Source organism: Narcine bancroftii, chromosome 4 (assembly GCF_036971445.1).
Source record: "Narcine bancroftii isolate sNarBan1 chromosome 4, sNarBan1.hap1, whole genome shotgun sequence".
In the NCBI taxonomy this organism is placed as follows: Eukaryota; Metazoa; Chordata; class Chondrichthyes; order Torpediniformes; family Narcinidae; genus Narcine; species Narcine bancroftii.
Window position 1 is genome coordinate 48,519,399 of NC_091472.1, and position 24,911 is coordinate 48,544,309.

Consider the following 24,911-nt stretch of genomic DNA (forward strand, 5'->3'; position numbering starts at 1 on the left):
GTTGTCACATTCTAGTGAACCGGTGCGGACTTGAAAGGCCGACATGGCCTGTTTCTGCTCTGTAAATGGTTATATGGTTATATGGAATGTGTCTTTAGTGTGTTATTTGCAATTCCTTTTTCAATGTAATGGTATTGAAATCCCATATTGTGACTGCCGTATTAGTTTCAGTTTCCCACATTGCCACCTACATATTTGCCCTTTAATCTTCACTTACTCTTTGGGCCCACAGTAGCCTCACAAGGCCTTTTTTTTTTCACCAACCCTCTTTTCAATCTTCTTCAGCATGATGCTGAACCAAGCCATGAAAGACCTCAACAATGAAGACGATGTTTACATCCGGTACAGCACGGATGGCAGTCTCTTCAATCTGAGGCATCTGCAAGCTCACACCAAGACACAAGAGAAACTTGTCCGTGAACTACTCTTTGCAGACGATGCCGCTTTAGTTGCCCATTCAGAGCCAGCTCTTCAGCGCTTGACGTCCTGTTTTGCGGAAACTGCCAAAATGTTTGGCCTGGAAGTCAGCCTGAAGAAAACGGAGGTCCTCCATCAGCCAGCTCCCCACCATGACTACCAGCCCCCCCACATCTCCATCGGGCACACAAAACTCAAAACGGTCAACCAGTTTACCTATCTCGGCTGCACCATTTCATCAGATGCAAGGATCGACAACGAGATAGACAACAGACTCGCCAAGGCAAATGGCGCCTTTGGAAGACTACACAAAAGAGTCTGGAAAAACAACCAACTGAAAAACCTCACAAAGATAAGCGTATACAGAGCCGTTGTCATACCCACACTCCTGTTCGGCTCCGAATCATGGGTCCTCTACCGGCATCACCTACGGCTCCTAGAACGCTTCCACCAGCGTTGTCTCCGCTCCATCCTCAACATTCATTGGAGCGACTTCATCCCTAACATCGATGGCAGAGGCCGACAGCATTGAGTCCACGCTGCTGAAGATCCAGCTGCGCTGGGTGGGTCACGTCTCCAGAATGGAGGACCATCACCTTCCCAAGATTGTGTTATATGGCAAGCTCTCCACTGGCCACCGTTTCAGAGGTGCACCAAAGAAGAGGTACAAGGACTGCCTAAAGAAATCTCTTGGTGCCTGCCACATTGACCACCGCCAGTAGGCTGATATCGCCTCAAACCGTGCATCTTGGCGCCTCACAGTTCAGCGGGCAGCAACCTCCTTTGAAGAAGACCGCAGAGCCCACCTCACTGACAAAAGACAAAGGAGGAAAAACCCAACACCCAACCCCAACCAACAAATTTTCCCCTGCAACCGCTGCAACAGTGTCTGCCTGTCCCGTATCGGACTTGTCAGCCACAAACGAGCCTGCAGCTGACGTGGACATTTATCCCCTCCATAAATCTTCGTCCGCGAAGCCAAGCCAAAGAAAGAAGAAAAGAAGCCTCACAACAGTGCAATTAGCCTGTTTTTTTTTGTTCCTGCAATCAGCTCATTTTGCATTAATTTTTTAAAATCAATCTCAAACAGTTCATCTTTAACTGATGCTGCAAATTCACTGCTTATTTTATGTCTCAATTTTATCTGACATCACTGTAAGCTGGAATCTTAAACAGGGAACCTTGTCGTCAAGAATTGTCTTACAATAATATTCAATGTTGGCACTTTTGCTGGTATCACAACAGCAGGAAACCTTGCAACCATTACCAGCTTGGAAGAGTCTCGTATTTCTTATTCCAAACAGCTAATGAAAGTCTGATCTTTCAAGTTTTTAATGAATCCAGCAATTTTTGAATTTGCGAGGAGTAAAGATGTAAACCTCATGAGTGTTTTTTGTGAACCCCCATGTTTGAGTAAACTTGTGAATGAGTGAATATGTATGCACTATTTTAAAAATATCATCTTCATTCAAAATTGACAAAAGCTGTATATTTAAAATAAGCTTTAATTTGATGTTCTGTGAACTATGATACTTAACTCTCTGTGTTTATACATATGCCCCAGGGGTTGTTGCTGATGGTGTGGCAAAATGGATATTCAAACTGAATCTTACTCCAGATATTCTGAAACAGGCCTATAAATTCAAGAAATTAGAAAGTACGGAAGAACCAGTGGAGGAGGAGCATAGCATTCTCTTCCATAAAGAATGCAGAGAGCTTGGCTTGGAAAAGATATTAGGTAAGAAGTCAGAAAGTTGAAAACCACAGCACTTCACCATTGAAAAGCATAGGGTCTTCAGTTCTGAAAGATAAACGGACCTGTTGCATTTTGAATTGTGTATATTTGTTTCTATTTTGGGGTTTGATTTGAAGTGGACAGCAGGTGCAGACTTGATTTAAGGTAGAGGAGGGGTCATTGAAGCCTTTCACTGATGGATATGGAGGTATTTTATTATACGATTTTTATTGTTACAGAGTTTCTCCAATTGGCATATGAGCGATTTCCATACAGTCTAGAATCTGATGTTCTTCATGCTCATTGTTGTTGGGAATATGTGGTCCAATGGAACAAAGATGCAGAGGTAACAATAATTGAAAACTCCTTATATATATACATATATATATAGTTAAGAATAGGTTCTGTATTCCACTAGACTATCTGAGGGTTGGTAAGTTCTTGCCTTAGTTTGTATTTTTGTTGAAAAATAGTATAAATCAATGTACTTTATAAGGATATATTGTAGTAAGTCACATCAAATATTAAACTTAATAGTATCCTTCATTGGTGCATTTATTACCACCTTAAACAAATGGGAAATAAACTTTTTAATAAATCCTGCAATGGCAACAGATTAATTTTTTTTTCCGCAATTGACTCATTATGTGCACGATTTCAAAACTCCAAAGGAAATGGGCCAATGACAATTTTTCTCCAGCAAAATATTTCAGTAACAATTGGGTCTAGAGCAGTGATTCTCAAACTTCCCTTCCCACTCACAGCCCACCTTAAGCAATCCCTTACAAATCACAGAGCCCTTATGACATAGAGATTATTTAATGTGGTATGTGAGTGGAAAGAAAAAGGTTCAAACCACGTTCCAATCTTCTCCTTGCATCCCCACTGATAATTTCAGTGTGATATGGAGTGTTCTGTAACATTTTTTTATTCAGGATAATAAATGCACATTGATTTTGAATTAATCTCTATGTTGTATTGCTCTTGGCTTTGATATGTGGTTTTGAAAGTATGTAGTAATTTAATATAGATTCATATTCTGTATACTTTATATATGATAAATATTTCTTGAATTTTTCATATTGTGTCTTCTGGTTTAAAATTGGGTAAATGCTATGGTTTTAGTTTCTGCTTTCTGTTGACTTTTAGGAAGGCTGGTTTTTGAGCAGATCTGTGGGCCATCTGAAATGTATTGGCAATGGTCATGTTCAGAGTGGTGAGCACCTATTTTACTACCATAAACACAGCCAGTAGAATTCCACATGCATAATTTAAATACTCGTGGGAAATATTGGTTTAGTCTTGTCTGGAACTGCTATACTCAACTTCAGTAAAGCCTGGTCCTTCAAAGCTCAGTACTCCCTCCTCCACAACCCCCCTCCCTGACCCCACTTTCCTCAAACTTGTGTTTGTTCACAGGTTGGACAAGGAAGTGGGTCATGATGTACATCACGACAACGATGGGGCAGATGATGGGGCAGAGGGGAGTGATCTTGTGGTCTTGGTTTTGTGATCTGGCAATGGATGTCCAATTCAATCAATTTGAGTTTGTTATTTGGGCATCCTTGAATTATCTATTGAAGCAGAGGGACCCATTTCTAGAACACCCATGCTTCCTGAGTAACAAAACACTATGTTCTGCATTAAGGATTTTTTCTATCCCTTCATCAATTTCATTCTCCAGTTTTTCAAAAATGTTGCCACTTGGAACTTCACCCATTTCATATGGTTCAAATTTAACTTTGGGATGTCCTGGCAATGTTCTAGTAAATCATCTCTACACTCTTTCAATCTTTTCTGCACACAGCATTTCAAATATTGCCTCACCAATGCCTGATACAACTTTACCATAAAATCCCAACTCCAATACTCAATACATCGATTTATGAAGAACAATCTGCCAAAATCTCTCTTTATGACCCTATCTACCTGTGACACCACTTTCAGGGAATTATGCATTTGTATTCCCAGATCCTTCTGTTCTACTGCACTCTTCATTTACCATGCATGTCCTTTCTTTCTTTGTCCTTCCAAAATGCAACACTTCACACTTGTCTGCATTAAATTCCATCTGCCATTTTTCAGCTCATTTTTCCAGCTGGTCCAGATTCCTCTGCAAGCTTTGTGAACCTTATTCACTGCCCACAACACCTTCAATATTTGTCATCTGAAATCTTGCTGATCCAATTTAGCTTATGGTCTACCTCAGGGGTGTCAAACTCAAATTCACGGAGGGCCAAAATTAAAAACTTGGACTAAGTCGAGGGCCGAACTAAATATTTATTCAAAATTTTCAACAACATCTGTATGTTTTCTCTTCTTTCAACATATGTAATGTTAAACTTTTTCTTATTAAAATAAATGTTTAATAATAGTTTTGGATAAACTCTTTCATTGTCATTGGCCCATTTCCTTTAGCGTTCTGAAACCGTGCACATGATGAGTCAATGAGGGATGATTAAAGCAGTGGTCTTCAAACTTTTTCTTTCCACCCACAGACCACCTTAAGCAATCCCTTACTCATCACAGAGCACCAATGGCACAGGGATGCAAGTGGAAAGAAAAAGGTTGAGAACTGTTGTATTGTGGTAACTCCACATCTGATTAGGTTAATTGTTAGGCAAGTGGTCAGAGAAGGACCCCCCCCCCCCCCACCCCAAGAAAGGCTTAAATCACAGGAACAAAATAAGCTTCCATCTCACTGCTCCCAATCTTACACACAGTCCTGATGTGGGATGTGGGGTCGCAGCTCCACGTTCACCCGAGTTCTGGTGCTGTCTGTGTGGAGTTTGTACGCTCTCCCCTTGTCTTGGACCAACAGGTCGGTCGCCTGACGAAGGCACCCGAATCCCCCCGTTGAAACGCCGGCGTCCGGGGCGGTGGAGGAATTGGCTGAGAAGAGCGCGTTGCTCCCACCCCCCTCCCATGGTTGGAGAGGGATTAAACTGCGATCTCACGGCGCCGGGCTCGTCTCCAACAAAAGGAGCGGGAGGCAGGGTCCGTCGTGCACGGAGCGAGGGGGAAGGCATCGCCAACGAGACATTCGGTCCGGCGTCGCCGCTGAAGCGCAGACCCAGCGAGGATGGTCCCCAACTCCAGCCGCGTCTGTGTGTCCGGGAGCCGGGCGGGCTGAGTGCGGCGCTCCGATCCCCGGGATTCGGGACTCTGAGATCCCTCCACACCTCCGGCGTCTTCATTTTCACCTTCAGTGTGCGTGCGCTATACTGGCGCGGCGGCCAGCGGACCAACTCTAATATATATTTAATATGATCTTGCGGGCCAAATGTAATTATATCGCGGGCCAAATTTGGCCCACGGGCCGGAGTCTGACATGTGTGATCTACCTGATCAATTGGATTACAAACAACAACAGACCCTGCACCAGTCCTTGAAGCACACCACGAGTCACAGGCCTCCAAGAAAAGAGGCAATCATCCACTTATACTCTCTGGTTTCCCCCATAAAGCCAATGTCGAATCCATTTACTATCTCACCATGAATACCAAGTGACTGAACCTTACTGAGACCTCCCATGTGGAACCTTGTCAAAGACCTTACTAAAGTCCATGTAGACAACAACCACAACCTTTCCTTCATCAGCTTTCCTGGTATCTTAAAGAACTCTTAAGATATGTTAAATACGATGCCCAAAGCCATTTAAGCCATCCTTAAATCAGTCCCTGATTAGGTGTACATGTGATCTCTTAAAACATCTTCTACTTCTCCAGCAACTCACCCATGGCTAAGGACATTTTAAATATATCTGCCAGGGCCCCTGAAACTTCTTCACTAGCCTCTCTTGAGGTCTGAGGGAATACCTTGTCAGGTCTTGGGAATTTATCCACCCTTATTTGTTTTTAGACACCAAGTACCTCCTCTTTAATCTGTACAGGTTCCTTGACCTTACTGTTAGTTTCCTTCATTTCTCTTAACTCTGTGCCAGTTTCCTGAGTAATTATAGATCCAAAAAAAATTCAAGATCTCCTCATTCTCTTCTAGCTGCATACATAGTCAACCACACTGATCGGACCAATTTTGTCCCTTTCTTTTACTCTTAGTATACCTATAGAAGCCCTTAAGATTTTCTTTCACCTTCTGCCAAAGCAACCTTGTCTTTATTTTTTAGCCCTCCTGATTTCCCTCTTTAATTTTTCCTGCATTTTCCTACTCCTCAAGCACCTCATTTGCTCCTTATTGTCTATAATTGCTATACCCCTCTTCTTCTTAACCAGATCTCCAATATCTCTCAAAAATCAAGGTTCCTTATGCCTATTCATTTTGCCTTTAACTTTTGCAGGAACATACAAACTCTGTACTCTCAAAATTTCACCATTGAAGGTTTTCCACTTCCTGAGTCCATCCTTGCAAGAAAACAACCTTTCCCAGTTCACACTTCCTTGATCTTTTCTCATTTCCTAAAAATGGACCTTACTCCAATTTGGAATCTCAACTTGAGGACCAGGCCTCTCCTTATTCATAAATATCTTAAAACTAGTGGCATTATGATCACTGGACATAAAATGTCCCTTTCTGTCATGAGTCCTGTCTCATTCCCCAATAGGAAATCCAGTATTACAGTGACCAGAGTAAAACTAATACACAAAAACATCAAATAGATGGTCTTAAAACTGTGTGCTAGACTTGGGCTTAAAGTAGGCTCAAAAAGGCAATCAGAAGGGGGGACCCAGTAGAAAAGCTAAAATTATTCTGAGAAGTATACATTTTTCTTGTAAGGAATATAACATTTTAAGATTAGTTTATTGAAGCTTGTCTAAAAAAATTTTCAGAACTAATTTATCGCTGACACTTAGTGAACAGAGTCTAAAATTCAAGTTCAAGTTTATTTTTTCATATAATTGTAAAGTACAATTGGACGAAACAATTTTTTTTGGGCCTCGGTGAAAAATCATGTAACCACGTATATAGACATAGTACATATATTTACAAGCAATTTATTTGCATGACATATGCAACAATAAATAAATATTGTTAAATAATAGTAGATTTTCGGAGGGATTGTATGAGCAGTTCCTCAGTCTTTTAGCAGTCTCACTGCCCATGGGAAGAAGCTGATTCTTAGCCTGGTTATTCTGATACTTCTGCATTTCTTTCCTGATGGAAGTTGCTGCAAGATGCTATCTGCAGGGTGGTAGGGGTCCTTAACGATTTTGTGAGCCCTCTTCAGACAACAATCCAGGTAGATCATGTTGATGGAAGGGAGGGAGAGTCCCAGTGATCCTCTCTGTCACTCTTCTAGTCTTGTGGATTGACCTCCGATCAATGCTCTACACTTCAGCAACAATACCACACGATGATGCATCCACCCAGGACACTCTCAATAGGACTCCTGTTGAAAGTTGACAGGACGGTGGCCTTGCCTGCCTCGATCTTCTCCTGTTGTGTGCACATGATTTGGATTGCAACTCCTGGGCAGTTTCAGTTTTAAGTAATAGTATGTCAAACATTTTGCATAAAATGGAATGAATTTTTTAATTGATTTTTTTAGATGAAATTATCGCATTTATATTATTTTTGCAGGTATTGCTATAATGATGTGGAATACCTTTATTGTCAAGAGACTATCAGCAGCTGCTTACCTCATGGACAAGGTAAAAACTGGCTCAACTTGTAAAGTCATTGCTATTAGCTATTAGTTGATCAATGCCTACTCCATTACTGCTGGAACTTCATGCAGGAATGTCATCCCATAACAAATGGAAAGATTTCCTGTATATTCATATGGGAGTTTCAAGTGGCTTAAAACAAATAGCCACAGAAATAGCAAATGAATTTATTTATCTTGGAATGTGAACTGGTTGTGCATAAGGAACAAGTGAAATAAAAGGAAAACAAAAAAAAAAGATTGTAGGAACAAAAATGGAAAAAAAATGAAAGCTATGCCTTGGAAAACAGTATTAGTTTATCAGCTATTTTGACTAAGCTCTAAAAGTCTTGCCTCAACCAGGGACTCTGTAGGTTCAGCAGCATCTGTGGTGGGGCGGGGGGGGGGGGGGGGGGGGGTGGGAAGGAATTGTCCATTTCCCTTCTGCAGGGAAATTGCTAACAGTTTAGGATTGTAATCAGTACTCCCCCACCCTACCACCCCCACATTACTGATGCCAGCATTGTTATCTAGAAGCAAGGGATAGTGAGTTTATGCATCCCTTATCAAACTGGAGCACCCACCTGTTGCAGTGGTTGGATGCTTTTCAATGTGTTTTTTGCAAACAGTTCTTTGTGCACTTCCAAAGTAAATGACCAGATTTTCCATGCCTATTACCTTGGAATAAAGTAAAAGCAACATGATTTAAGTTGTAAAATTAAATTTCATTCTTTGGGGACTTATTTTAATGAGAGTGCAAATTACAATATGTACTGAAATTAAATAATTTTAATCAACATGTGTGAGATTAACTGTTACACTTGTTTGTTTTACAATTTAGCTAATTGAACAATTTATATTTGCAATGTTTGTCACTACAACACCTTGCGGTTCCTTCCTGCTACTTTTGAATTTGTAAGGAAATGCATAAACTTTTCTGGGCTGACAAAATGTTATTTTTGATCAACTTAATCATGAGGAAATGTATTAGAATTGATTGTTCTTTTTAATAGGTTGGGAAAGCACCAAAAGACAGACTCTGCAGAAGAGTAAGTATTTGTTGAAATATTTAGTGTGTTATTTGGTCCAGATAAATCTTCACTACTTCTAAACCCTTTGTAGTTTTCTTTTATTCAAATTAAAACTCAAATAAGTGGACAATTTGAGACTTGAAGACAAATGAAAGATGGGGAGAATCTCTTTGAACTGAAAAGGGACCAAGGTGAATGAAGCCGTGATGCTTCTATTCAGTTCAGTTCTCTGTAAAGAACAGCATAAGCAGTATGTAATTGCAGTCCCTACCTTAAAACTTGGCTACTATCACCAAATTGTATTTTCATCAACTAATCCTTTATGTAGCGCACATAAATTACTGCATTGTTACAAATCATGTTGTCAAACACAATGGATTGCTTTGTATTCTGGAAGTGCAGTTATTACTTTTATTTCAGTGTGTACTAATTATTTCATGTCAAATGTCCAGAAATGCACTTTAAAGGACTGAACTGTCAATAATGGCTACTTAGTGATTCAGAAATACTGTGGTGATCTTCATCTTGAGACCTCTACAGTTTGATACTTGGACAACAGGTTGGATAATCTTGAGTTGTATGTATTTATTCTGCGTTTGGATCCATTTCTAACTTGTGTTTACAACTAGAAAGCAATTTTCACAAGTTAACTGATTCTTCTACAATCTACTGCTTCTCTGTGAACAAACCTTGTCAGAAGAAAGCACACCAAGTTTACAATTTATATTCCTCACTGGAGATAATTTGGACAATCTAATTAATTTCTTTTACAAGAAAAATTCAGGCTGAAGTCAACAATTGTTCTTTGGGTTGATGAATATCCCGAATAAGTAAGAGAGAAACTGAGAGTGCAATAGAAAAATAATAAAAACAATGATTACAACTGCAACTGACATTATTCTGAAGCATTGAGGAACATCATGATGCTTTCATCAATTTATTTTTATGTAGTCTTAAATGCAAGTTGGTGTGTGCATAATGCAAATTTCATTTCTACAATAGTTTTAATCCCAAGTTAAAATTAAATTCAGTAGAGTATACCTGACCTTCATCTTCCTTCCGACATCCCTCTCAGTGCTATATTTACGCTGGTATCTGCTCACCAACTTTTTAATCATATGCTTTTGTTTTTGCTATGCCCGTTCTAATTTAATTAACATCTGGACATTTATACTATCTGTTCTGGTGGAAATGTCATATCCAGATTTTCCACTTCAAGGAAGCATTCATTTTAATTCAGAGTGCAGAGGTGAATATGAATTTTCTCCACAGATTTGAACCCAAGTTTATTGTTGATTTGAAAACAGTGCTTGATTTGTGAATATGCAGGGATCATTTATTGCATCTGGTGCTCCCAGTGTAGTCTCCTCTACATCATTGAGACTGGATGCAGACTGGGAGATGGTTTTGTTGAACACCTTTGCTCTGTCTGCTGTAATAGCAGAGTCTTCCCAGTGGCCAACCATTTTAAGTCCACACAACTTTGCCACACAGATCTGTCTGTACATGGCCTCCTGCTCTGTTAAACCAAGGCTGCCCACAACTTGGAGGCACAGCTTGTATGTTTTCTGCGCACTCTAACCAGACGACATTAACATAGACTTCTCCAATTTCTGTTAAATTCTTGCACTGAATCTTTCTCCCTATGCTTCTGTATCCTTTCCTCCAGCTGTTCACCTCCTTACGTCTAAGCCCCTTTCACACTTGCATCCCACTAAATTGGCCGTTCAGTGTACAGGGATAGGAATGGGGGTTTGGCTTTTCACTCTTCACCATTCCTAACTGGGCCACTGAACGTTTTCACACTTGCAAGGAGCCGTCCCCAGGGTTAGGACTGTTCTTCCTTCTACTGGTGACGTTATGAAGCATTAAGAGATGGTGGACCTGCCCTAAATCCTGATCAATGTGTTATGATCTTATATTTGAACAAAATTAATCATGCCTCATTATAACATAGTTAAACTTCATGTTCAACACAATATGAGCCCTTCAGCCCCTGTTGTTGTTGTGCTGACTTCTATAAATCTTTATAAGGGACCTTGGGCAAATGCGAGCAATACATAGCAATAGCGGACAATTTTTAAACAGGGTGGGAAAGTTTGTAACACTATCGTGCACAATTTATGTCGCTTGGGAAAGTTGGTAGTACTGTCGTGAACAATTTATAAATACAGTGGGGAAAAATAAATGGCAGACCTGCCTCCCAGAATTCCATGCAGCAGAGGCAGAGCTGTATGCCTGGCTGCATGCATGGAGCATTCATAGAGGGGTTTTTCTGTTGCACGGCATTCTGGGAAGTGAAGTCAGCCATTGCTTTTTTCCCATGGTCTTTATAAATTGTGCACTTACAGCGCTACCAATTTTCCCTCGCTTTTATAAATTGTCTGCTCTTGCTGTTTATACCTTCATTTTAATTCTTCCTGCACTCACTCAAAAATGGGTAATTTCAATCCCACAATGCAATGACCCATTTCACACTTGCCTGATTGTAACACCAGCATCTGCAGATGCCGGAGATTGTACAAGGGGCCGAGGCCATCAATCCCCGTTATGAGATGACGTTATATGACGCTGGCGTTGAGCTGATTTTGCTTTCGTGCTTGCCACTTTAAAAGCCAATTGGCATTTGATTCCTGGGGTCACTTGCAAGTGTGAAGGCTCGAAAGGCTCAGGTCCAAATTGTTGGTTAACTTTCACTTCCTGTGGATGCTGTGTGACCTCCTGAGTTTTTCTAGCACATTGTACATTGCAAAATGGAAAATTGACCATAATTATATTCATTATTTTTAAATAAAGGAAACTTCATTCTGCAGTTGCTTAGGAATAGATTCATTTTGGTGATCTTTTCCTGCATCTTTCAAACTTGATGTCCCTTTATTTGAAAGGAAAAGAATTTCCCGAGGCCAGAATATAATTCTTGAAGTCTTTTTTCCTCCCTTCCACTGATGTTAGTTTCTATATTTATCTCTCATTGCATTGAGCAGATTCTCCTGATTTAATTAGTGTTTTTTAAAACTTTCAGTAGTCCGGATTATCACATTGCCACTAAAGTTCTGGATAAATAAATCTGGATCTTTTAGTGTTGCTGTTGTTATCTTGTACATCTGTGACAAATGTTTATTCAATTTTCAGATGCACAAGATGTGATATGCCCAGGAGCGAGCAGCAGGTGACAATGGTGTTATGGTTCACCGTGTCATTACACCATTATCCAATTCCCATAAAATATGCCTTTATTTTAAATTCTTGTGAGAGGAAATGGTAACAAATTTAACTGTTTTCTCTCAGAGATAGAAAGAGTAGCAGCTTTAGACAGTCTTTCGAAAGCTATCAGCAGACGCTTGAAGGCAGATGGGATGGCTGTTTGCTCTTTCAGTCAAACTAAAGCATGATGAGTACATTAGGGCCTAAGAAAAATTAAACAAAAACTTTTGATGTTATTTTTTAACAATATGTCCATGAATACTTCACTTTATAGGATGTGGGCATGAGTGACACAGCGATGACCTCTTTCCTTGGCTCTTGTTCACTATTGATCCAAACTTTAATGGAGGTAAGTTGACTTTATAAGGCATAGTGTGTTTTTTAAATATTGCAGATACAGTAGAGTGCAAGTTCAGAAAACTACCTTTGAGTCCTTTTTTTTAAATCCAGTGTAGTCTAAATAATTAAAATATCTTTAAGTAGACTCCTCCAGTTGATAATGAGTTTGAGTCGAGACAAAATGCCTATTAATGAACAGTAAATAGTATCAGAGATGCATTAAATAAGGTTATTGACAATAATAGAAATCTCCAAAATTGAGGGAAGAGGCAGTAATGTAGATGAAAAAGAATGACTTGAGAAGAGCAGAAACAATGATAGATTTGCTGATATGAGGGGCCTGTTATGTACTTAATGTAATTATTGATAATGTGCAAATAAACTTTTTTATCATCACCCAAAAAAAAACTTTAATTCCACTCTTTTTGAAATTTGCATTAGGCTGAACTTATCAGCGATGAGATGAAGGAACCATTTTTGGAAATAGAAGATACTTGGTCAGCTGTCGAGGGTCCAACATCCATCGTAGATCTGGCTCTAGAACAGAGACGTGTCCACTATCCTTTGGCTGAACACCACTACATTTTAGCTGTCATCATGCATGGAATAATGCTTTTTGGAATGAAATCTATCAAAATATTTAGTCTATTTGATAGTAAGGTACTGCATCTTATTTATTATCTACGATGCTAATGGTAGCTTTAAGTTGGCATCATTGTAAATACAATGGCATAATTTTTAAATTTTGCTTTAAAAGCATATTCCAAGAGTTCCACACAGCCCACTTTATCTTTTTTTTTCTATGTTCAGATTATTTTGTATGTTAAATTATTCCCTTGCTATATTGGACAGTTGTGCAAGGAGTGCCATAAAGCATAATTTTATTATCTAATATTCTTAAGCTGTGCACCATTTAAAAAAAATGGATGTGGAATATTCCATCTGCCTTCAAACATCTAATGTTCTGCATTTATTTTAGGGCAAAAATGCATTTTTCAAGGAGCTGACATCAATCCAATTGTTGCCAAGTGGAGATATGGATCCTAACATTGTCTCCTTCAGGCAGCAGGTACTAAATTATTGCAAGATATAGCTCATTAAAGAATAATTTGGAATTGGATTTAAATAAAATAAAGTTTATGTTCAATGTAAATATTGGTTCTTGGTAGAAAGTGCAATTGGAATCCTGTAAGGTTCCCTATTCTTACCATTGTATTTGTAACCAGTTCTTTGGAAATATTTTAAGGCAAACCTTTGCTTGGTTAAGTAATTGCTGTTGTATGAGTGACAAAATGGTAAATTGATCATAATTATATTCATTATTTTTAAATAAAGGAAACTTCATTCTGCAGTTGCTTAGGAATAGATTCATTTTGGTGATCAGAATTTATTGTCATGAACAAGTCATGAAAATTGGTGTTTTGCACAGCATCATGGTGGAAATGTTCAGATTATACTCATTTTATTACATAACTATTTAAAAAAGGGTAAAATAGTAGGGCACGAAAATTAAGGCAGTGTCTATGGTTCATTGATTATTCAGGAATCTGATGGCAGTGGGGAAGTAACTGTCCTTGTGCCGCTGAGTGTATGTCTTTAGGCATCTGTCCCTCCTTCCCAAGGGTAGCAGAGTGAAGAGGGCATGGTCTGGGTGGTTGGGGGTCTTTGAAGATAGAGGTTGCTTTTTTAAGACACCGAGTCATGTAGATGTTCTGGTTGAAGCGAGTCTGGTGCCTTTGATGTCACAGGCTGAGTTAACAACCCTCTGTGAGTTGGCGCCTCTGTACCAAGCAATGATGAAACCAGCCAGAAGGCTCTCCAAGGTACACCTGTAGAAGTTTACGAGTCTTTGGTGACAAACTGAATCTCCGCAGACACCTCAAAGTATAGCCGCTGGCTAGCTTTCTTTGTGATTGCCTCAATGTGGAGCTCCAGGACAGATCCTCGGAGATGTTGACACCCAGGAATTTGAAGTTCTTGACCCTCTCCACTACTGAGCCCTTGATGAGGACTGGGTCATGTTCCCCTGACTTTCTCCTAAAGTCCACAATCATCTCCTTGTTTTTGCTGATGGTGAGCACAAGGTTGCTGTCATTGCACCATTCAACGAGCTGCTCTATCTTCCTCCTGTACACTTCCACATCACCGTTTGTGATTCTGCCGACAACCATCATGTTGATTTAAAGTCCACTATATCTACAGCCAGAACTGATGTGACTCAGATTTAGGAGTATTATAAAAACAGAACACGTAATTTTCCAAAATATGCAGTTTTATTCAGCAGCTGATACAAGAGCAGATGTTTCTATGTTGAATTTTTTCACTTATAAAAAAAATCAGGTCCCCACTTGTCTAACATTTTACCAGATCTAATAACTTTCTAGTGCAATGACTTGTATCATTTTATTTCCAGTTCTTAATTAAATTAGTCAGTGCTGCAGTGCAAGAACTAAAGCAACCTCCAAAGACTAAGTGTGCTTCTGAACATCAGTCTTATCAAAAGCAAAATGAAGACTGGTCCTCTGTCGCAGTGGAACTGTCTCATTACCTCCAAGTGAACGAGGATGTTATTCGACGACATCATGTATGTGAACTGTACAATCATGGAATTGACCATATTGGTGAAGAGGTAAGTGTTATTATTTAGAACGTACAATTTAAATATATTATCCAGAAACGTGAGGATGTTGCCAGGACTCAGGGTGGGGGCTGAACTAAATAGGGAGAAGTTGAGCTGGTTAGGGCTTTATTCCTCAGAGGGCAGGAGGATGAGGGGTGATCTCAGAGTGGGTATAAAATTGAGAGGGACAGATCAGGTGAATACAGGGAAATCGAGGACATGGATTAAAGGTGAGGGCTGGAAAGATTTAGCAGGAACCTAAAGAGTAACTTTTTATTAAACAGAGGATGGTGAATGTATGGAATGGGATGTCAGAGGAGGTAATTAGAGGCAGGTACTATAACAATATTTGAAAAATGTGAACAGCTACATGGGAAGGATGGGCAGAAAAGCTGTTTCCATGATGTATGATACTGAAATTATAGATCAGAGCAAAAGACCCCTCATTTCCCAGCACTTGCCCCAAATCCTTTTGACCCTTGCTGATTTTAATATATTGAGACACTACCTCTGCCAAATGCTCTGGCAGTGCCCAAACTGATTCTTTCCATTCACTTCGTCAATGATATTGGAAAGAGAATTGATCAATATACATATCCTGATTCTACATAGAGAAGTGCCTTTCACATTCCAAAGTATTTATTGCACAAGGAACTTGTAGAGCAGTCACATGCCAGCCAATTTTCCACACTATTTTACATGTACATCCAATATAAAAACTAAGGGTACAGAGCACGAATATTATAGCTGAAATCAGATGCCATCTGTAACATTTAAAATGCAATCAATGTAGAGTTGAGTAAAATGGGCAAGAATTAGCAAAAATAAAATTGGAAAATTCAAGGTTAATCACTTGTTAGTAAGGTTGGAAAAATTCAAAATTGAGAAATTAGCTAAGTTGGTTTCATGCTGTACCCTAAGCATAAAGTTAACAGTGAAACCACAATGCTGGAAAAATTCAGTGTACTCTAGTTATGTATCTTTATCTTTGCTATATAATGTTTCAAAGTATGGAAAAATCTTGGCAGACGTTCAAACAAAAAGGGAAGATTGGTGGGGTTGAGGAGCACGGTCCCCAAAGGTAGGAGGTAATAGGTCAAGAAGGGAGAGCAGCAAGCAGATGAGGAAGGATGGCTAGGTGATTAGCAAGGGAAGGGGTTGGAGAGCTGAGGGAAAGAAAAGAAGGGAGGGAGAATGGAAAGTAGGTTAGCAGAAACTGGAGAAGTCTACATTAATGCAATCTGGCTGGAGAGTGCTCAGATGGAAAATCAATTGTTGATTTAGCCTTTTTTAAAAAAAACATTTTAATCAAAACCTTGTTAGTGAACAGAATAAATTACCTTTAGAGTTAGTTTCCATTTATCATATGCACAGGCAATTCTCCAAGTACATGATCAAGAGGTCCTGGCATCACAGTTGCTTGTACTGACTGGACAGAGGCTTGCATATGCTTTACTTCACACTCAGACAAAGGAGGGCATGGAACTGCTAGCCAGACTTCCTCCAATGTTGTGCACTTGGCTTAAGGCCATGGTAAGTACAAGTAAAACTTTCATCTAGCAAGTGTCAATAAAACTAAGATGCAAATTATAATTTTGTGATTAATATAACCTTTCATTTGCCAAAATTAGACAATAAGAATGCATAAACTAAGTTTTGAAAAACAAGGTTGCACAATTCACATTCAGACACCAGTAATCACAATGGATCATCTTGAAGGGAAAGGATACAATCTATTAAAGACATCCTAACCTTTGTTGCCAAATGGGGTTTGACTTTGTCCATTATCTTCCTCCACAACTATGATTCTCATCTCCATTTTCCTAATGGCAAATGGGAACCTAAATTGAGAGCTAAAGGGTATTAGTGATACCACCCTATGAAACTACCAGGTGAACATAAAAGCAGTCTGCTTCATTCATGTCCTTGGGAGAAGAAAATGTGCAATTCTAGATATGCTACTGTACTTCCCTAGTTAAATAAGTATTACTTGTGAATGAATTAAAGTATGCCTTGTAAAATATAGACTTTTGTTGAAAGATTTGCCATATAATCTTGGACTGGCTGTAGCACAGTACAGAATCTATTAAGTTACTGTAGGCAACGGAAACCCTTAAATAAATAAACATGAAAAAGAAATGAATTGACATATAATTTACTACTTTGCCTTTGATTAATTACATTTTGTATAATTTCCAGAATCCTCAGGATCTTCAAAACAAAGATGTGCCAATTGTAGCAACAGCTGGATTGGTGAGGAAGGTCGTTGAACTTTTGCCAGAAAATCATGGGCAGTACAGCCTGGTGCTGCATCTGCTAGAAGCGGTGGATGCTATGTCATCTTTGTGACATACCATGGCTGTTTTTTTTTTAAATTGAAAATGGTTTCCAGATCTGACCAGCTGGAAAGAGCTTGAGTGATGTACATTTGTCATTCTGTTGCAGATAATCATGTTCTTCTTATTTAATAGAAGCCTTTAGTACCCATCTCTATCAAGTTCCTATGCTAATATACACCTGCATGTCCATGTTTGCATACCAGTAAGATTTGCTTCAGCTTTCTCATTTTAGTGTTAACCAATGGTCTCAGAAGATGACATTCTGTGTGGCTTTAACTGTGCAAAATAGAGGGCAGGTGAATAAATCGCATAGGATGTGGTCCTTTTTGGACCTTTATACCAAGCCATAAATCTATGGTTTTAAATTGCCACTGTTGAAGATCGAGAAACATGCAATTTGCAATGTTTGTTGTAGCACCAACTTGAATAACACCAAGAATAGTAATTAATGTTGCTAAAACAAAGGCAAAATTGTAGTTTATTTTAATAATGTAAAAGATGAATGTTTCTATTCTCTCAATTTTTTCTGTAAAAGTCTTTGTATGTTAACAGTGATCAATGTGGTGAAATATTTCCATATTAAGCAGTAGACACACCACATCTGATTGTAAAATATTCCCCGAAATAAAAACTTCCTGGATTGAAAATGGAGGGGAAGTGAGGTGAATTTGCTGGAAAAATATAACTGAGCCAAAAAAGTTACTAAATATGGCAAATGGAGAAAAATACTTGCACAATATGTGAAGAGGGCAACAAGGCTAATATTTCTGATTGATATTGTTTCAAGTTGGAGATCAACTGAGGAAGGAAAGTTAATGCTGGAATGTGAGATGCAGAAGACTGTAGTTGCTGGAAATACCCAACAAATCAGGTAGTGAGGAAAAAGGAATAAATGTTACAGATTGAAGTTTTGAAAGTTAGCTAAAACTGTTGAATTCAATGCTGAGCCCATGAATATCAGTAATCAAGGCAATGCTCCATTTTGCAAGTCTCTCTGAAATTATTATAATAAAGAAAAATTTCATGTAGAGGATACTCTTGTATGACAAATATAAAGTTAAGCTACCATTTTGCAGAAAAATTGTGCCTGAAGTTTTTAAAAAAAAACATATAGCTGTAATTCGAATGGGGGGCATTGCATGACAACTATGTTTTGTAAATTGAGCATATCTCACCTGAAAAGGTTAAGTGGTGATTTCATGTTTGTCAAGGAATGAAATAACATGCAGTGACTTGAGTTTGACCTTACCCTGCAGCAATGAAATAGAATAGAAACCTTACTGGAATAGTTAAATCTGTGGGTCATGATAATCAATTAATAAGGCTTCTGCATAATTTTATAACATGCTATTTTGAACACTATTTTAAAAAGCAAAAAATATTGCAGAAACTTTAAACTCATTTGATATTGCAATTGAAACTGGAAATGACATACATGGATTGATCTTCATTGAGGTGTGAACTATACACAAGTTCCAAATTAACAAGCATATACTATAAATGTCTTGACAGAACAACCACCCTTTCCACTCTTCAAATGGAAAATGTTCAGGAGTCACTGTCCTGTTCTTGCAGTGCTGATCAAAAACAGAATACTGATGGAGCACATAAATTTTAATTCCTCTGAACACAAGAAGAGTTATTTACAGGTTCACTCACAAATTTTGGAGGTTGTGAGAAAGCAGGTAGATGTGAAGAATTCCTCTTTAAGATAACTTTGGATTACATTTGTAATCCTATTTCTTCTCGTGCTTATAGATGGCTCGCATCAGGCCTATAAATTATATGCTCCACTTCCCTGCAATGACATCCAAACAGCGAGAGCAGGGTGTTAATGTTGAATCTGATGTGTATTTTTTACAACGAGGACATTTTTCTTTGGCAGCTGGTTGAATAATTACAACATAAGGAGATTCTTCAATAATACCACCACCTGTCAAGTAATTAGAAATAATTAGATATTTCATGTGAAATTAACATTGCATATAAATATTCATACCTTTCTTCCAGAACAGTTCCCTCCTATTTGGGAAATAAATATTTGATGAGATATGCTCTCTTTACTTTCTGCCTTCATATGTTAGTCATTTCACAAATTTATTTGATCTTCATGACTCAAACTTTTAACTCTGATTCACTTTACCATTTAGTCAACAGGCCTTGTCTGATCAAATGTTTGAAAACAAAACTTAATATACAAAAGAATGGAATTAAAGTTTCACTAAAAGATTGAAAATTACATATTTGTACTTCAAAATGCAAATCTAGTTTTGAGGGTATTGAACTTTAACTCAAATCATAAAATACCAGATGATTTGTATGAATTTATTACAAACATGACCTTCAACAAAAATTCACTGTTCCAAAGGATGACCGATTCTTTCAATCTAGTTGTATTGATGATAAAATCATTTATCCTGATCAAATTAATTGCAATTCTAAGTTTTGCAGTTAATTTACTGAACACCAAATTCCCATGATTTTCTTGTTATAAATGAAGAATCAGTAGTGTACTGCAGTTGTTAAGGCTCAGCCCAATAAAGATGGAGTTACAGTTTTGTGTGGGAAGTAGGCAATGAAACAAATTTTATTGCTACAGGCCAATACAGCATTAAATATGTCATAGTGGGCTTTTGTGTAGTCGTCACTAATACCTCAAATTTTTCATTCTCCAGCTATTTAAAGAAAGTCAACATAGCAAAAATTAAATATGATCTACAATACAGAACCAACTCCAAATTGAACCAGTGTTACAGCTTCCTCTGGCAACTTGATCTGTACACAGACTGCCCTTTTAGTGGTCCCTTCTCAATCTCCCCTCTCGCCTTAAACCTCCAGTTCTAGAATCATCTATATTTGGGAAAAAAAGATTAACTTTATCCATCATGATTTTTATATACCCATTTTAAATATATGTAAAATTGCAGGGTTTTTTTTGACCTTGGCATCACAACCATCTTTGATTCATTCCCTTTAAACCCCACTTGATATTTCCAATTTATTAATGATTATTTTTCAATTGTATATAACACAGGCTCAGATATAAAGCCAGTTTACCTTCTAAATTGATTACAAACTTTCCTTCAATTACATGTGCATCTGCAGGTATGTCACGCGGAAAACTTGTAAGTAACGTTGTGTGTGATGCCATCATTAATTCATTCAGTTCTGAAGAGCTTGATATTTGTTCATTCTGTAATTGCTGGGAATAAGAAACAAGGTCAATTTTTAGACTGCCATATATAGGCAAAGAGGTCTCTCATAATGGCCACCAAGATCAAAACATATGCCTTATCTGTGAAAAAATTTATATAATATAATATAATTATATTTCTATTATTGCAGCAGCCTTATCTGTAACAATGTACCCCTCCTACCAGGTATGGTACAACATTTGAGTATTTTAAGAAATGTGCAGTTTTGGATGGAGTTCAAATCTATTCAAAAGTATTACTGTTGAGTGATACGGGTTGGAAGGGCCGGGATGCCTTTCTACCCATCATTGTACATTTTCCCATCTTGAAAGGCTGAAATCCAGTCCCATAAGTTGTCATGAATAAGAGCTTGTGGTGTTTCATTCAAAAATTAAACACATAATTCAATTTGTCTTCTCCTTTTCATTAAAAAGTCTGTTTAAAAATACACTAAATATGACAAGATTTCCAAAATCAGATGAGAATTACCTCCATCAACTCCAATAGAAGACTGGGTTCAATGATAATGGTCACATCATATTCTAATGTATTTTTCCCTGGGATAGAGCTCAAGAAGCTATCTCGCATTGCACAAGCACCTTCAATAGCCTCCACAATACCTGGCTTCTTCCAAACAGAACTTGTCTTTATCCAGCCAGTACGAAACACACTCAAAGCCTCTAAAAGATAGTTTTTAAAAAAAGGGTAAAAGGTTGCAGAAAAATCTTATTATTACTAAGGGCAAAACAAAATGAATTTCAACACCATTAATGAAAATGATTACCCTTTATGTCTGATTGATGCTGGAATATCTCCTCTGCAAGGTGAGGCAGAATTGGGGCTACAGAGCGTGTGATGACATCTAATGCTTCATCTAAAACTGTCTGACATGATCGACGCTTGGGATGTTTTTCATCTTCACAGTACAATCTGCAATTTTAATGAAACGTTACTTAAATGAGCAAGTCCAGTTGGGCTATTAAATTCAGCATCTGCTCCATTCACAACTTTTCTATTAATGGAGTATCTTGTACCCATCCATGCTAAGCTATTGTTACCATTAAAGCTAAAGTGAAGACTGACTTGAGTATTGTGTAATTTTGTGTGCCTTATTTGAGAAAAGGAGAAGGTTCAGAGATTTATTAGAATGATATCAGGACTTAAAGGGTTAGCATTTGAGGAACAATTGTCAGCTCTTGGACTACTTATTGGAGTATGGAAGGATGAGGGAGGATCTCATAGAGGCATTTTGAATCCTGAAAGAGCTGGACAGAATTTCCATGGTAGGGGAATCTAGGTCAAGAGAGCACAACTTCAGGATAAAAGGGCGCCAATTTAAAAGACATGTGAAAACATTTCTTTAGTCAAAGGGTTGCAAGTCTGGGGAACTCGTTGCCACAGGCAGCTGTGGAAGTGAGGTTGTTGGGTGTATTTGTGGCAGAGATTGACAGCTATTTGATGAGTCAGGGCATCAAGGGTAACGGAGAAAACTGGGGAGTGGGTGGTTGGATCAGCTCATGATTAGAATGACAGAGCAGACTTGATGGGCCAATGGGCCTACTTCTGCTCCTATATCTTGTGACAGGCAAATGGGATTCCAGGTACTGAACAACAGTAAGGCCGGCTTTTCAAATTTAATCGGCCACAATGCAGATGTTCTATCATCAAATATTTTAGAGAACATCAGCGACCTCATTCCAAGGTGGCACAGAACAACAGGCTGAGGATAACCCCACTGTGGTTAAAGGTTCAAGTCAAGAATGTGATCCAGCAACACCCAAGATATCCAACCATGCCAGACAAAGCAGCCTGATTGGTACTGACATGTGTAATGCATAGTGGTAACAGCATGATGTATGGGATAAAGTGCAACAATTAGATAGGACCTCTATCTTCACCACTAAGGAAAACTTGATATGGGGGGGGGGGGGGGGGAAGGAAAAAAAAAATCACTCCTCATATTGATATGATATAAATTAACGTTCATTAATTTTGCCAGGCTCAATATCCTGGAATTCATATTCAGCATATTCAAATAATCATTTCTTAAATAAATGTCATTGCTCATGAACAGTAGCAGTTTAAATCAAAAGTCTCCAAATGCCTTAAAGGCAATAAATGATGGGGAGTGAAACTCTATGGCTCACAACTGAAAATGATTTTATTCAAAGTGCAGCTTTTGGTGAATGTGCATTTAGCAACCTGTTATTAACTTGTTCTTAGTCTTCAGCCTGTTTCAGAGACAAATTATTTACTGAGCGATAGCTTTTTGGGTTGATCCCTCAATGAAGTTCTGTAGTACAATGGTAAATATAATACGAACCGATCTTTGATGACACTGAAGTAGAAACTTGAAAGTTCTCTGTTAATAAACACTAGCATAAGGCGAATAACTTTTCCAAAATCGTGCTCTGTGTATGCCTCTGTAACCTGAAAAAAGGTTTTATTAAAATTATAAAGAAAAACTGCTGCAAAATATACCAATTTCAATAAAGCAAAAGAAAGCTAAAACAAAGTGTTCTGCCACTGACAAATATCTTGGGTCTGCTCAAGTTCTTACAGACCCAAGATGCCAACCCTTATTCATTAGAGGTCCTATAACTTTAAATCATGTCGCTGAACTGGAATCCAATCCAATTATTTTCTCTCAAATACCTGGAGGATTGAGACATTTGTATACGTGATGGCACATATGAAATACAATGTACAGGTACTCCCCAAATTACAACCGTAATTGGATCTGAAAGATCAGTTGTATCTCAAAATGGACGCAAGTTGGAATTTTGCCCGCACACATGGAATACCGAAGTCTTAAAACAAACTTTTTAATCAAATGTTGTATTTGACAAACTATAACAGGGATACAGGGCCTGTAAGAGGCAAAATGTGTGAACTTACTTTGTTAGTCGGGGGTCCCAGGGTCCAGAGGCTGGGCACGACCATCTGGATTCCTGTGCACATATGCAAGTCTTCAGTTGGCACATGCAGAGTGGATTTGCGTATTGGAGTTCAACAGTGCATACCAAAAAGTTCAGCGCCCTGACGATATTGAATTTGCACTCTTAACTCCTGCGCATTCTCCAACCAGACTCCAATTCACAAACCCACTGTGCATGCGCCAACCGAAGACATGCACCTGTGCATAGGAATCAAGATGGCCGTGCCCAGCCTATGGACCCCAGGACGATGACAAACAGTATGCATGCACATTTTGGTTCTTACATCCCCTATATCCCTGTTATAGTTTGCCAAATACAACATGGCGTAAATTTTATATTTTTTATTATATATGTTTTTAAGAATTTAGTCGAATGTGTGGATGGACACAAGTTGCATAGATCACAAGTCAGGGAGTAGCAGTATTTCAAAATCACTCAGGTAAGTTTGCTGGTAATATCACAATTTCTGTTTGGCTGTCCTGGACAATGAAGTTGAATGTTGATAATTAAATCAATTATTCTCACAGGGTCAGTACCTGTCACAGTTTTAACCTGTCCCCAAACAAGTTTCATGAGACTGATTTCATTCCAGTTTTAAGATCTCAAATTACAAATAACACCATGATTTGCGATGGTTCTCGTCAACTTTTATAACATTCAAGGGAAATGGTTTAAAACATTCCACATTTGTTCATTTCTGCTTAAAAAAAAAATTACCTAATTATTTAATTATGCTAAATATTTCTGGAGCTCTTACCTTGATGCCATAATCTTGAAGGAGATGAAGCATATACTGATCCACTAAGAACATTTGTTCATTTGAAACTCCATCAGTCTTGCGATTGAAATTATAAAGGTTCCCTAGCATAAATCGTAATGTATTCCGCAACTGAGGGAAGAGATCAAATAAATTAATTATATAATTTCAGAGTTAATTCAAATTTCTCTTCACCAGGCAGCAAAGCAGTATGGCCTTTGCCATTGTTACGACATAGACCAGCAGCAACAGAAATTCACCAGGACAATGGTATCTTCAAAACAATCATTTTTATTAATAACTAAAAAAAAAGTAGATGCAGAAAGTTTGTAAGAAAAGCATAAAATGCTGGAAATACTCATCTGTTACAAAATCATAGTGAGATTATAAAATGACTATTAATCTACAGCAAGTCATTTACTGAATCAGAAGGCAACTCAGTTACTAATTCCATTACTCGACTTTCTTCTTGCTGCATTCAGTTTTGCTTTCCCTTGCATGTTTCTAATTTTATGATTAACACTTGATCATTCAAGTGAATTAAAAAAATTAGTAAAAGATATTTTAATTTGTAATTCTCAATTTAATTCTCCTTGAATACCAACTTGCCAAAATGAAAATTTCAAATACTCATTTGCCTCTTTTTTTAAAATGTAACCAATGACATTTGTTAATGCACCAAAATATCCTTATTTTTTCATAAGTCTTTAATAGATGAAATGCCCATATTTAAA

General features: G+C 38.1%; 2 protein-coding genes across 4 annotated transcripts in view; one reads left to right on the top strand and one right to left on the bottom strand.

Moving 5' to 3' along the window:
• Positions 1-20,894, top strand: part of rab3gap2 (RAB3 GTPase activating protein subunit 2 (non-catalytic)) — a 117,836-nt gene extending 96,942 nt beyond the window's left edge. The window contains exons 25-35 of the mRNA XM_069931231.1: positions 1,982-2,155; positions 2,392-2,498; positions 3,302-3,368; positions 7,691-7,761; positions 8,768-8,803; positions 12,264-12,338; positions 12,770-12,988; positions 13,308-13,397; positions 14,742-14,957; positions 16,323-16,481; positions 17,148-20,894. Coding sequence (XP_069787332.1) covers positions 1,982-2,155; positions 2,392-2,498; positions 3,302-3,368; positions 7,691-7,761; positions 8,768-8,803; positions 12,264-12,338; positions 12,770-12,988; positions 13,308-13,397; positions 14,742-14,957; positions 16,323-16,481; positions 17,148-17,297 — 1,364 coding nt within the window. The 3' untranslated portion in view covers positions 17,298-20,894. The remainder of the gene's footprint in view (positions 1-1,981; positions 2,156-2,391; positions 2,499-3,301; positions 3,369-7,690; positions 7,762-8,767; positions 8,804-12,263; positions 12,339-12,769; positions 12,989-13,307; positions 13,398-14,741; positions 14,958-16,322; positions 16,482-17,147) is intronic.
• The window catches only part of iars2 (isoleucyl-tRNA synthetase 2, mitochondrial), a 136,290-nt gene continuing 126,948 nt past the window's right edge, over positions 15,570-24,911 (bottom strand). For 2 of the 3 annotated variants that reach the window (XM_069931232.1, XM_069931233.1), the window contains exons 18-23: positions 24,178-24,309; positions 22,805-22,911; positions 21,266-21,411; positions 20,971-21,161; positions 20,345-20,489; positions 15,570-19,220 (exon numbers count right to left, since the gene is read on the bottom strand). In XM_069931232.1, coding sequence (XP_069787333.1) covers positions 19,069-19,220; positions 20,345-20,489; positions 20,971-21,161; positions 21,266-21,411; positions 22,805-22,911; positions 24,178-24,309 — 873 coding nt within the window. In that variant the 3' untranslated portion in view covers positions 15,570-19,068. Of the gene's footprint in view, positions 19,221-20,344; positions 20,490-20,970; positions 21,162-21,265; positions 21,412-22,804; positions 22,912-24,177; positions 24,310-24,911 lie in introns of those variants that run through there. The other variant, XM_069931234.1, reaches the window with a different exon arrangement.